This window comes from Callithrix jacchus, chromosome 5 (assembly GCF_049354715.1).
Source record: "Callithrix jacchus isolate 240 chromosome 5, calJac240_pri, whole genome shotgun sequence".
NCBI classification, from domain to species: domain Eukaryota; kingdom Metazoa; phylum Chordata; class Mammalia; order Primates; family Cebidae; genus Callithrix; species Callithrix jacchus.
The window spans coordinates 105,735,572-105,749,802 of NC_133506.1; the positions used below are offsets into that span (position 1 = coordinate 105,735,572).

Below are 14,231 nucleotides of genomic sequence, written 5' to 3' on the forward strand. Positions count from 1 at the left end.
GATGGCATGGGGTGAATATAAATACTTCTTGACTGCCAGTGTGTTTATAACTTTGCAGCAAGTCAAAAACTGAGGCTCCAACCCCAGAGAACACAGCCTCATCACTGCTTTAAACATCTCTCGGCCACCTTTGGCGAGGGAACTGGGCAGTTCCAGACAGTCCCGAAGCTCCCAAGGCACGGGTCTCTTCCCAGTTGGACTCTCCTTACCCGGGGAAGCAGTGCAGCCCTCTGCGAGGTGAGTTGCTTTCATTTCTGGGGAAGCGGCTGTTTTGAGAGGGTTTTATTTCTTCCTGTTTGAGAAGGCTCAGAAAATTGTGGGAATTTTCTGCCTACAGAGAGAAGGTGATGGAAAGTTTAGGTAAAAAAATGCCAAGATGAGGGTCAGTCATTTGAACATGGCATCTCCATCAGATTTCTCTTCTTCAGATACTGGCTGTGGTTGCTATGTGACAAGGAGAGACTTTCTGAAAAGTCCAGAATGGGAGTCTGTGTCTGCTAAGAATTTTCTTTTAACATAGATTATCTATCTTATTCAGTCCTTATAATATGTAACCTCCCCACAAATCCTGGTGAGATGGATATATTAAACCCATTTCATGGATGAAGAAATGAGTTTCAGTTAAATAACTTGATTCAGGACACATAACTGGTAGAGCTAGGATTTCAGGATTTGAACCCAGGTCCAAGGGCCTATAAATTCTTTTCTTTCTTGCTTGCTTTCCTCCCCTCTCTCCCTTCCTTCTTCCCTCCCTCCCTCCCTTCCTTCCTCCCTCCTTCTTTCTTTCTTTTTCTCCACTCATTCACTCAACAAAGACCTTTGAGCTCTGATATTTATGTCGTCTTGTGACTCTTAATTTATCTTTGACAAAGTTACTGTATTGTCAGGCTGAATTTAACTTGGGAAAGGCAGGAAGGAGATTGGCGGACGGTGGCAGCAGTGAGTTGGGACCGTGAGATCAAGCGCGATTTTTTTCCTTTTGCTTCTCAACTCCTCCCTAATGTAGTTATTATTTTTCATTTATGATGGAAAAATGCATATGTATAGGAATGCTGTATTTGAGGCATCATAAGGAATGAAATTATAGCCCAGGTGCAGAGGCTCACCCTTGTAATCCCAGCACTTTGGGAGGCTGAAGTGGGCAGATCACTTGAGCTCAGAAGTTCGAGACCAACATCTATCCTCCCTCCCTCCCTCCTTCCTTCCTTCCTCCTTTCTTCCCTCCCTCCCTCCCTCCCTCCCTCCCTCCCTCCCTTCCTTCCTTCCTTCCTTCCCTCTCTTTTTTTTTTTGGAGACAGGGTCTCGCTCTGTTGCCCAGGCTGGAGTGCAGTGGCGTGATCACAGCTCACTGCAGCCTTGACTGCCCAGGCTCAAGTGATCCGTCTGCCTCAGCCTCCTGAGTAACTGGGACCACAGGCACAAGACACCATGGCTGCTTAATTTTTAATTTTTTTGTACACAAGATCTCCCCATGTTGCCTAGTATGAACTCAAACTCTTGGGCTCAAGTGATCCTCCTGCCTCAGCCTCCCAAATTGCTGTGATTACAGGCACGAGTCACTGTGCCTGGCCTGGAATTCTTACATGGACTGTATTCACTACATTGTCTTAGAAAGACAGTTTCTGCCTCCTTGATCTTCCTCTTGTCTGTTTCAAAGGAGATGATCTCAGATTTCTAGAGTTGAGTGCATTTTTCACAAATAGTTTCTTCCCACGTGATAAAAGAGGAGCAAGTGATAATGCTGACTTAGAACAATTGCAAAATCTTTAAAAGAACGGCAGCTATAACTTGAGTGCTTTTCCCAGTAACAGATCTAAAACTACAGTTGCTAATAAGAGCTGCTGGAAAGTGTCTTTCAGGGTCAGGCAAAGGCACTCCTGTTTCAGTGACCTCCCGGGTATTCCTCACCCTGCCTGGGGCTGACGATGAAGCCTGGCTGGGAACAGTGGACCAGCAGGTCCCGCTCAGGAGGCTCACAGGACATGTAGTTTGTCCTCGTTACATGGCAATGGGGGAGGGGGTCCAGTGTTTTTTTTTTTAGATTGTTAGGTGGCTTTACAGAATTGAAGTCTGTGTCTGAAGCCTCCCCATTCCAACCCCCAATAGAGGCAGAGGTTGCAAAGCACTGATGAAGGGGCTCACGCTGGCGTTCGTATTGATTCTTCAGTGAGACAACCCCATTGAGAAGCCCGATGCTGTAAACTCTTCTCCAACCTTCCCTCACCTCTGCTTCCCTTCTTCAGCCCCACAGTGAAGAATATCTGAGCTCAAATCCAGAGAAGTGACATAAGTGAACTGCTTTGCGAAGCCGTGGGGATGGCCTGTCCTTGGAGGTTTCTGTTCAAGGCCAAATTCCACCAAGATGTAATGACGGAGGGAAAAGACATCAACAACAATGTGGGCAAAGCCCCCTATGCCACCTCCAGGTGAGTGTTCCCCGGGGGCACCTCCTGCTTGTCTCCTTGGGAACCCATGCCCTGTCGGTACCAGTGACTCAGAATTCCTCTCTCTGTTCCTCCCCTCTCACTTGAGATCTGATCATGCTTCTTCTTGGAAGTCACTGTTAGAATTCAATGAAGTTGCTGATGATTGGGCATCTTGCTGCAACTGACTGACGACAGTATGTGGAAGAGGAAGGGACATGGCACGGGGCTGGCCCCGAAGGAGCGTGGAATCTCTGGGGAAAGAATATGGGAAGGAGCTTGACCTGAGAATGGAAGGCAGTAGAGCCTGGTGGTGGGAACCAGAGAGGGGAACTGGGGGTGGGGGATCGGCATCCTGGCCTGCGTCCATTCTAATTCACCTCTCGTTAGACGCTTTGAATATCATCCTGGCGAAGGGTATCAGGATGTTAGACAAACTAGTTCCAAGTCCTGTGCTGGTGGCACTGGCTGCCCAGTGCTGCCTCTCGCTGGCTGTGTGACTTGGGGCAAGTTAACCTCACCAAACCTTAGTGCTCACCTGCGGTGTGAGGAGCCCAAGGGGGCGCTCCTCACGGTGTGCTGAGGATGAAGTGAGATCTGCGGCACTCAGTGCTGTACCTGCACAAAACAGGCGCTCAGCCTACATCGGGGTTCACAGCCATCTACTGAGTGCCTGCCCTTGCCAGAGCTACACAGGCCACTTTACTGTGCATCTCAACTGCTCTCTGCGGCGGCTCTGTGAAGTTTGTGTGATTGACTTTTCACATATGAGGAAATAGAAACTCTGATAGATTTATGACTTTCCCCAGCTTGAATGACCAGTAATTACAGAGTTGGAAGTGGAGTCCAGAGTTGGATTCTTCACATCCCTCCTCCCCAGGACCGTCCCTCCTCCCAGGGCAGAACTGAGATAATGAGTCAGTCAATGAAGGAGTCAGGGGACAGGCTTGAGGCTTGCTCAGGTGGAAAGACAAGGCAATCTGCAATAATGCAATTGTGTAACTCAAAACAAAGCCCCCATCTGCACAGGGGCACCACACAGCCACACAGCCCCACTACCTCAGAGGAGCCTTTCCCATGGACTACAAAGGGCAGGGAGCCCCCTGGAGGTGTGCAGCATCATGGCCCTGAGTGTATCTGTCAGAGGTGGCAAAAATCTCCAATGGCTAAGAGGATGGGCTTGGGGATGAGCAAGTCCACTCAGTAGCCATGTGCCCGTTGGCAAGTCCCTTAGCCTCTGAGCCCCAATTTCCTCCTCTGTAAAAAGAGGGTAGCAATGGTGATTTACTGAGTTTGGGATAAGGATTAAATAAGATTTCCCATGCAAGCAACTTAGCGCAGTGCCTGACCTGGAGTGAGCGCTCAGCAAATGGCACTGTTGGCGTTGCCATCATTAGTGGTGGTGTTGGCAGCTAGGAGGTGACAGAGCCACATTAAACAGAGTTCCCTCTAGGGGCATCACAGAAGTCAGGTGAACTCTGTGGCCTTTGAAGTACAGGTAGAATGTAGATGGGTGCAGAGAAGTAGCAAGGACATTCAGGAAGAGGGGCGAGGTGAGCAGACTCAGAGGCAGAAATGAGCTGGACTGCGCTTGGCCAGGAGTGGACTGGGGGCTGGGATAGGCATAGCCAGGCTAGAGAGTGAAGACTTGAATGCAGAGTCAGAGATCTGGACTTGTTCTGCCTGGCAGTAGGGAGCCATTGTAGGTCCTTGAGCAGGACAGTCCAGGTGTGGTGTGGCAGGTAAACTGGAGGAGAGGACTTTGAAACCAGGTAGTCTGGGCTGTGGCAGCCGAGGTGGCTAAGAGAACAAGAGGTAAGAACACAGGGTGTTCTGCTGGCACTTCAGATTCTAAGGGCTGTAGAGGGACAGTGGCTTCACCCCTCCTTCTCTTTGTCTCATCATCGCAGCCCTTGCCAGCTGGCCTCACTGACTCCAGCTCCCCACACTGGCTCTGAGCTCTCTCCTGACAACTGGATTTCTAGCAAGTCATGCCCCTATTCTAGAGCCTGCAGTAGTTCCCCATTGCCTGTCACCACATTAAAGCTTCCACAGAGTTCTGGGTGAGCACCCTACCCAAATGGAGAGCCCATCATACTGGCCCGGCCCAGCCTTCCTCAGCTCCCCAGTGCCTGGGCACAACACATTCCTCTCTCAGCTTATCCAGACACAACCCATTCCCTATTTTCTTCTTTTCTATTTTTCTTTAAAAAAATTTTTAATGTAGTTTTTTATTGAGGCAGGGTCTCAAAAACAGTGTGCACTGTTGCCCAGACCTCAGTGCAGTGGCTCCAAATCAGCTCACTGCACTGCAACCTCCACCTCTCAGGTTCAAGTGGTTCTCCCACCCCTGCCTCCCAAGTAGCTGGGACTATAGGCATGTGCCACCACGCTTGGCTAATTTCTGTATTTTTAGTAGAGACAGGGTTTCACCCTATCGGCCAGGCTGGTCTTGAACTCCTGATCTCAAATGATCCTCCTGCCTTGGCCTCCAAAAGTGTTGGGATTATAGGCGTGAGCCACTGCACCGGGGGTTCTCTTTTCTTTCTTCTCTCTCTCTCTTTTTTTGAAGTTGAGAATCTTACTATGTTGCCCAGGCTGCTCTCGAACTCCTGGGCCCCAGCAATCCACCAGCTCTCTTTCCATATCACCCTGAATCTCTCTCCTCCCAAAACCCTTATGGTGCTGCCTGCGGCCTTTAACCCTCATCCCCACACTCTCTCATAGCATTGCTAATTATCTCTGTGTCTTTGGGGACTGACTTGTGGATTTACTTGTGTCTTTGGACCATTCAGGAAACATGAGTTCAGACCACAGGGAGGGCCCTGAGCTGCAGTGGACCTGCGGCAAACCAGCTAACTTGTCCATCTTTTCCCCGCTCCTCTTCACGCTGGGTGGGCTGGTGGAAAGGCTCCAGTCAGATAGAAGAGGGAATGAAGAAAAAATACCACATCAATTTATTGAACTCTCCCAGCCATCCATGAGCTTTAGTCATCCCATTTTAAGGGTGAGGACCCTGAAGCCTAGGAAATTGAAGTAATTTTCAAGATCTCATAGTTAGCAAATGACAGAGCCAGCATTCGAATCTGAGCAGCCCAGAGGGACCACTGCATGAGGCAGCCACTTTTTGTGTCCCGGGCATGTTCCATTCCATGGACAAGTACAGGCGGATGCCCACTGCCTGGCTCTGTGCTGGGAGTGAAGATATCAATGAAACTCTTCTGCTCTTTGGTGAATTGTTTGAGCCACTTATTTACTTGCATACACCACTGCTAAAAACAGTAATGAGACAGGAACTATTGCCCTTGTTTTACAAGACTGAGCAATGTATTGGAGGTCAATACCTGGGAAATGGTGGTGCTAAGGTTTTACTCAAGTCCAAAGTCATAACATCTACACTACCTAGGCTCTCCCAGAGGGCCTATGGTGTGCCAGACTGTTCAAGAGACAGAGGAAAAAGACTCAGTTTCTGCTGTCAGGAAGGAAATGGGGAAACCGTTGCCTTCCTCACTGGGTTGGGAGGCGTACATGAAGAACTCAATGTTAAAAAATTGGAGAAAATGTGTCAGGAGTAGGTGGGACAGAGAGTAGACAGGAGGTAGCAGGTGTGGGTGCACTGGCATCGTGGTAGAGGCCTCTTTTGGGGTGACTGCCGAGGTGCCTGACCTGGCTGTAGTGTGGGGAGGAGTTGGGGAGAAGGCTTTCACCCAGAGAGCAGCATCCATCCAAGTGAGGGGAGTGCTTATTACTGGAAGAGGAAGCAGCCATGCAAAGGGGATTTCATCCCGAAAGCAATGGGAGCTAATGAATATGTTTTGATTTTTAAAAGTAATTTTCTAATCTGTTCAGGTGTCATGAGACCAAGAACCTAAGTGACTGATGATTCTATATCTTTTGCAAACAATTAGAAAGTGAGCATGGTGTGTGTGTGTGTGTGTATTTTAGAGACAAAGGCAAACCTGGGAGCATCTAGGTGAAGACACACAGAATTCAGAACCGAATCAACCTACCTGTTGCTAGCTGGACTGCAGTTGGCTGGGAATAAATATGTGCCCTCTCTCATTCTGCTTTCACTGGGGTTTGGGATTTAATGTGCTTGCACACTGCCAGGAGGGCTCCTTGCATATTGAGGTCCAGGGCTGCTGCCCCATCTGGGTCTGGATCCTACCATTTATTCTGCTCCATGAAATACAAAGAGCAACTTACAGGTGGAGTACAGTCAGGAGGCTCTGAGCAGTTCAGGTAGCAACCACGAGAGGCCTGCAAGGCACAGGAGCCAGCTTACAATTCCCCCTGCCATGTTCCCACAGAAATCACCCCTAACCCATTGCTTTCTTTAGTTTCTTTCTGGAATCGCAGAGAGCATGCTGTATATAACAAGTGCGATAACACTTCCCGGGACAGCCTTGTGAGGTGGTGTGAGCTCAGGCTGGGCTGTGGTCCGGGGGGCTGCTTGTGTGGCCCTGGACAAGATCCTTAACCTCTCTGGCCCCAGCTAATGCCTCAATAAAGTGGAGATGACAACATAGAGCTGCCTTCTTGACCGTATTTAGTAAGGATTGGACGAAATGACAGAAAGGAAATTTGCTCTGTAAACTAGAAAGCACCGCGCAATGGGGTAATGATGATAACTTTTATTGAGACTTTATGGGGAATAAACAAACCCGAGGCCCGACACCACCCCGGGGTCTTAGCCCAGACACTGTCCTGTGCCATCCAAACTTCGCGGCGGACGCCAGTCGCGCGCCCCTGGGTGCTTGGGGCCCGGGATCACCGGGGAAGGCGGGGCGGCATGGCCCGGCCCGGCCCGGGACATCGAGCGGGTGAAGAGCCCCGGCCGCTCCTCGGCTCGCTCCGCCCCGGGGCGGTGGCCACAGGGTCTGAGCTATAAAGCGCGGGCTCGGGGAGGCGCGGGGAGCCCGCGGAGCTGAGCCTGAGGAGCCGGGCCATGCGCGAGGGGCTGGGCGCGGCGTGCGAGGCAGCCGGGCCCCGGCTGTGCCGGCTGCTCAGCAGGATCCTCTGGCCGAAGCCGGCCTGCTGCCCACGCCGCCGAGCCAGGTACCCCGCGGGCTGAGGGGTCCACCCTGGGAGGGAAGCGGTGGATTCCGAGCCCGGGTGTGGCTCCCAGCCTCTCTCGGAGAAATCGGAGGACGGGGATGTGTGCCCTGTGGGATTCCTGAAGGTTTCCTGAGACGTTTTCCTCCTTTAGAACGCGTGGAGGTCGCAGTTTAGGAGCCCTGACCGCCCCCCATGTGCCACGAGAGGCGTCTATGTGGGTTGAGTTGCGCTGCGTATTTCAGCACTTGGGAGCTTTTGAAAGTTTTCAGCACTGGGGTTGAAAGTTGCTACACTTTTTGGATCAAATATGGTTAAGAGAGCAAGGAGGTTCTTCTTTCACCAATGAGATCCATTTCCAAGGGCACCACCCCGTCCCCACCTGTCCCCACCACCACCCTTGATGTAAGGCGAGGTAGGCGGGCAGGGAAGCATGGGAACCGCAGGGGAATCTGGCCCCCAGGTCAGCCCAGGCAAGCCACAGTCTGCAGCTGTGACCAGTGACTGCTTCGGCTGGCCAAGGGCTTGTGGAAAGTTCTGGGTCTTTCCATTCCCCACGCCTCCGACCCCTTTTTTGACAGGGTCTCACTCTGCCGCCCAGGCTGAAGAACAGTGGCACCGTCTCACCTCACCGCAGCCTCCGCCTCCCGGGCTCAGGTGATCCTCCCAACTCAGCCTCCTGAGTAGCTGGGACTACAGGCGTGCGTCACCACACCGGCAACATTTTTGTGGGTTTGTTTGTTTGTTTTTTGGTAGAGATAGAGTTTCACCATGTTGCCCAGGCTGGTCTTGAACTCCTGGGCTCAAGTGATCCACCCACCTCAGCCTCCCAAAGTGCTGAGATGACAGGCATGAGCTACCACGCCCGGCTGCCAGCACTCCTTTTGATGGCAGGTCCTTAAGGGGGTCCTCAGGACCCAGCACAGCTGTGGGTTTAGTCAGACTGCATGAGTGTTTGTGGGGTCGGAAACAATGTGGTAATTTGGAAAGAAATGTCCAGATCCTGAAGGTGCTCACCTGGCATCTGGTCACCCACTCTCCCAGGAGCCAGCCAGAAGAAATGGTGGGGGAGGGGACTGGGCAAAGCTTTGTGTATTCATTTTTCAAATTTAAAGAATTGCCCAATTATGAAAGGAATTCATGGTCACTATAAAAAGTTGGAAGATGTGGAAAAGTATAAGAAAAGTTAAATTGCCCATGATCTTATCACTTAATGCTAGTCAATGTTAACATTTACTAGCATTCCCCGAGGTGCTTTTCTGTACTTGTACACACACACACACACGTATACAGAGTTTAAGGCATTATTTATATGAGGGCAAAACTAGACACAGTCTAATATCCAGCCACAGCACGACACAGGACCAGGCTAACCATGGCCAATCTGCTTCTTGGATTTTTAGGCAACTTTTAAAAATGATACTTTGTAATAGATGGGGTAAATGATTGTGTTAAGTGTACAAAGACATTGCTTCTCAATCTAAACAGTACTGGAGATGTTTCTAGTCTGAAGCTTCTGAAATTGTCCAACCCTACTTCCAGAAGTAAGTGAGAGGAATCAAGAACTCGGGTGCAGGGTGGGGTGAGGGGAATGGCAAAGAGCAAGGGGGTCAGTTGCCTCTCTGGGGACCCATCCCCCCAACATCTTCCTATTGACTCAGCCCCCTGATGACTGCTCAGCCGTGGCTTACCTGTTCTGAATGTCCAGATTCCCTTATGTTGTTTTTTTCTGGCAGACCATACCGGTCTAGACCAGAGGCGGGCTGTATCAAAGACAAAAATTATTCAGTGATACTTGTTTGTTTTTGTTTTTGTTGTTTTTGAAACGGAGTCTCGCTCTGTTGCCCAAGTTGGAGTACAGTGGCCCGATCTCCACTTACTGCAACCTCCATCTCCTGGGTTCAAGCAATTCTTCTGTCTCAGTCTCCCGAGTAGCTGGGACTACAGATGCGTGCCACCACATCCAGCTAATTTTGTATTTTTTAGCAGAGACAGGGTTTCACCATGTTGGCCAGGCTGGTCTTGAACTTCTGACCTCATGATCTGCCTGCCTCAGATTCCCAAAGTGCTGAGATTACAGGTGTGAGCCACCATGCCCATCCTCAATGATACTTGTTAAAGAACAGTATGGAAGACTTTATTTAGGACCATCTCCATAGGTCCAGGGACCTACTGCAGTGGGGTCTTGCAGTGGAGAAGTGACAGTAGGGACAAGTGGGAATTTACAGCCAAGTATCAGGGCAGGGTCTATGGATGAAAAATTGCCAAGAAAAACTTCAGGCATAGGGGGGACTATGCCTCAACTGATCTAACAGGATTCTTGCTTGGGACAGGGACAGGCTAAAGTGATCAGATATCACCTGGGGGATGATGGAGGATGAGGACTCTGATCAGATAGGGAGCGTGACCAGCTATCGAGGATGGAGGGCTCTCGTTAAATTGACTTAGCAGGAATTCTTTTGCTAAAACTGCATTTTTACAAGGAAATGCACAGATGGGCTCAGCAGAAGATTCTGAAGTCTGAGTAAAGTTTGGCCAAGCAAAGGATCTTTGCCAGGTGGCAATCGCTGGTCACATGGAAGGCCCTTTACAGGCTTTCAGAATCCCTTGATTCAGATACAGGTTGCTTTCTGATACCTACATCCTCTTTTAAGACAGTATCTCTTTATAGTTATAAATCACTTACTGCTACTATATAATGTATATAATTAGTTATAGTGATAACATATGCTCATTTTTTTCCAATAATAAAAGCAATACATGGTCATTTATCCCATTTCAACATCATAGATATGTATGAAACAGAAAATGAGAGACCCCTGCAATAGTCTCTAAGCCCCTCTCCCTCTGATGCACAAGCATGCACACCCTGGAAAATACTGCCAAGAACGCGGAACACAATACACTTTCAAACCATTTCATTCTCCTCAGGGAGGCATGTGTGAGTGGTGACTATTCAATTTGCCAGAATGAACCTGAAATTCCAAACCAGAACCAACAGTTTCTGACCAGCTTCAGAGTACTGAATTTTTTTTTTTTTTTTGAGTTGGAATCTTGCTCTGTCACCCAGGCTGGAGTACAGTGGCATGATCTTGGCTCACTGCAACCTCTGCCTCCTGGGTTCAAGTGATTCTTCTGCCTCAGCCTCCCAAGTAGCTGGGATTACCGGTGCCTACCACCACACCCAGCTAAATTTTGTATTTTTAGTAGACGGGGTATCCCCATCTTGGCCAGGCTAGTCTCGAACTCCTGACCTTGTGATCTGCCTGCCTCAGCCTCCCAAAGTGCTGGGATTATAGGCATGAGCCACCACATCTGGCCTCAGAATACTGAATTTTTAAGTAATGTTTAATTTAAAAAATTACTTTAAGCAATATCTAATTTAATTTTTAACTCATTTTTAATTTAATGCTAATTTTTATAATACTTATTTTTACCTTGGTGAAGGTGATTTGACTCTTAGATTTGCTTTAAAATAATGGGGTGGGGGCAGGGCAGGTATAGTGGGAACGAGATGGGCCATGAATTGATCACTGTTGAATTGGATTGAATCTGGGTGAAGGACCCATGGAAGTTTATTAGACTATTCTCTCTTTGTACGCTTAACATTTTCCATAAAACAAGTGCAGAATAAGTATATAAACCAAGATAAATCAAGCGTTTTAAATTTAAAAAGCTTACATTATGAAAAACAAGTGGCTGAGGCTGGGCAAGGTAGCTCCCACTTGTAATCCCAGCCCTTTGAGAGGCTGAGGTGGGAGGATCCACTTGAAGCCAGGAGTTCAAGGCCAGCCTGGGCAACATGGTGAAGCCCCATCTCTACCAAAAATACAGAAATTAGCCAGGTACGGTGGTGTGTGCTTGGAGTCCCAGCTACTCAGGAGGCTGAGGTGGGAGGTTTACTTGAACCTGGGAGGTGGAGGTTGCAGACAGCTGTGATCATGCCACTGTGCTCCCATCTGGATGACAGAGCAAGACTGTTTCAAAAAATAGGAAAAAATAAATAATAAATAAAACCAAGTGGCCGCTGCTAGTCTGGGAGGCAGAGCTGTTGGAGCTGTTCTCTGCTCGCCCAGCCCCTGTGCCACATTTTTACTTGGCTTTCCAGAGAGCGAAGGAGCATTTTCCAGATTCTCTGTGGGCTCTGTTTGGGCCAGCAGCTTTGGCTCAGCTCTGCTCATGCCCTTTTGGCTCTGTGAGAGGAAGAAGAGAAGAGAAAGAGGGAAGGTGGGACTGGGGGCAGTTGGTCAGATTGACCATGAACAACTCCCTCCCTCCCTCTGGACTCAGTTTCCCTATTTGTCAAATGAGGGGACTGGCAGAGAGAACTGCAAGATCCCCTCCGCCCTCAGATACCCCATCTCATGGTAGCTGTTTCCTTTCACAGTCTGGTGGCACAGGATGACCCCCTGCGTCACAGCCTCAGCAAGCTGCAGAATGAGTCCCCACAGCCCTTCATGGGGACAGGAAAGGTCAGTGAGTCACATGAGTATGGGAAGCCCCTTCCTCCCTGGCCCAGGCAGATGCAGACAGAGAAGCCTGTTGGAGGCTGGGCTGGAGGGGGCAGGAAGCCAGGGTCTGGATGGAGAGTGGAGAGTCCCAGACCCGGGGTGTTGTGGGGAACAGGTGGGAATGAGGAAGGACTTTGGGAAACTGGGACAACCCTGGCGGTTGGGAGTGGTGGCCCTCAAGGTTCACTGGCACCCAGCTTCTATCCCATGGGTTCCTTCCTATTCTAGAGGTGGGCAGAGAAACGGGTAGGAGTGGGAGAGAGGGTGGCTTTTATGTCCTTACATGCTTCCAGGGAAGGAAGGCAGTGGTGCCTTTCTGTTCTCAGTGGTATTGGCTCTGACAGTCATCCTCCTCACCTCTAACTTACCTCCTCCAGCAGTTCCTCTGAAGAAGCATTTGGCAGGGCCGTGGGTGAGGAGAGGAGCCTGGCCAGTGGCCCAGGCACCTGGAGCTCTTAGCAGGCACTGGCCCAGGTGGCCCAGGTGCTGGGAACACAGGAGGGATATGGAGGGACACCCTGCCCTTTGTGGCCACCCACAGATCCTCCCCGACTCCAAGACAAGGAAGGACCTGGGGTCTGGGAGAGACCTGGGAGAAAATCCTGTTTTTCTCCCCCTCACAGAAGTCTCCAGAATCCCTGGTCAAGCTGGATGCAACCCTATCGTCCTGCCCACGGCACGTGAGGATCAAAAACTGGGGTAGCGGGATGACTTTCCAAGACACACTTCACCACAAGGCCAAAGGGGTAAGTCTGGGGCTTCAGGGAGAACCACCTTTGTCCCAAGCTGGCAAAGCTGCCTGGGCTTTGTGGATCAAACAGGTGTGCCCCTGGGCAAATCAATCATCTGCTTGGGCGAAGGGGTCTGGGAACAGTGACATTCCCCACAGGTGACAGTAGGAAGTAAGGGATGCAGCTCCCTGTTAACCACCCTGGCAGATAATGGGTAATCCAGAAGGTCAAGTTAATGATTGCAGAGACAATTCCTGTCTTTGTCAGACAGATTTCAGGATACTGTCAGGGAGAATTTTCTATCAGAACAGCTTAGTGCTGGATTATATTACATCAGGAGGTAGAGAGCTCCCTGTCACTGGAAGGAATTAAGTGCAATTTGATAGACTGCAGAGGGATTCAAGAATCCAGTGAGTGGTTGGACTAAATGTCTTTGAAGGCTTCTTTCCGTCATCTACGGTTTTTATTCTAACTTCAGGATACATTCTATGGTTGTAAAGTGGGAAAGATTGACAGTTTCAAGACCATGAAAGCAAAATGATTTCCCATATGCCCCCAAAACCACCACAGTTAACATTCGGGTGTACTTCATTCCCGTGTGTGTGTGTGTCCCATTCGATGTCTAATTTCAGTTTGTTTTGGCCAAATATCAATATGTAGTTCTCATAGGAGCCACATTGGATTGATTTTGCTGCGGATGTGGGGCTGGCTGGGGAACGGGGCAGGAGACTGAACCCAGAGTAGGGGGACAAACCTGGCTCATACCCACTGGGGTTTAGCCAGTGGTTGAGAGGAGATCTAGGTGGGAGAAAGCCAGGTGGACTCCAAGGAGGAGGTGCCACAGGGGTGGAGAGGAGGCGCAGGGAGCTGGGGCAGCCAAAGAGGAGCCAGGTGGCCAGGAGAGCTGGCCCCAGAGGAGGGTGGCAGGAGGCCGAATGGCCCACCCTCACCACCTGCCCCTCTCTTTCCAGATTTTGACTTGCAGGTCTAAATCTTGCCTGGGGTCTATTATGACTCCCAAAAGTTTGACCAGAGGACCCAGGGACAAGCCTACCCCTCCAGACGAGCTCCTACCTCAAGCTATCGAATTTGTCAACCAATATTACGGCTCCTTCAAAGAGTAAGGCTTCCTCCTGCAGGGCCGCTGCCTCGACCTTTCCCCCTGCTCTCCTGTCTCCACCCATCGCCCTCTGATCCCAGCTAGATCCCTTTCCCTCCCAGATTTGCGCTGTTAAATCACTATGGTTTTGCAGGGTGAGAATCATAGTTTTCTAGGGGAGAAGACTGTGGAGCAGGTTCTCATAGTTGTGGGATAAAGTTATGCACAGGGACACTGGTGAAAAGTGACTGAATTTAAATCCTGGCTCACACATTAACCACTAAGGAGTCCTTGGGAAATCGATTTACCCTCTCTGTGTCTCAACGTCCTCATCACATAAATGGCAAAAACCGCAGCTACTTTTGCACCAATCTCATATAAAATGGGGAGAATCATAGAAGGTGGCTCATGG

The 14,231-nt window shown here is 49.9% G+C and overlaps 1 protein-coding gene across 2 annotated transcripts in view; it reads left to right on the top strand.

Annotated features, from left to right (window-relative positions):
- The first annotated feature begins 73 nt into the window (after positions 1 to 73).
- NOS2 (nitric oxide synthase 2) overlaps positions 74 to 14,231 on the top strand; it is a 44,706-nt gene continuing 30,548 nt past the window's right edge. The window contains exons 1-5 of one of the 2 annotated variants that reach the window (XM_078373998.1): positions 74 to 237; positions 2,244 to 2,426; positions 11,866 to 11,950; positions 12,613 to 12,735; positions 13,692 to 13,840. In XM_078373998.1, the coding sequence (XP_078230124.1) occupies positions 2,317 to 2,426; positions 11,866 to 11,950; positions 12,613 to 12,735; positions 13,692 to 13,840 (467 nt within the window). In that variant the 5' untranslated portion in view covers positions 74 to 237; positions 2,244 to 2,316. Of the gene's footprint in view, positions 238 to 2,243; positions 2,427 to 7,337; positions 7,482 to 11,865; positions 11,951 to 12,612; positions 12,736 to 13,691; positions 13,841 to 14,231 lie in introns of those variants that run through there. The other variant, XM_054256185.2, reaches the window with a different exon arrangement.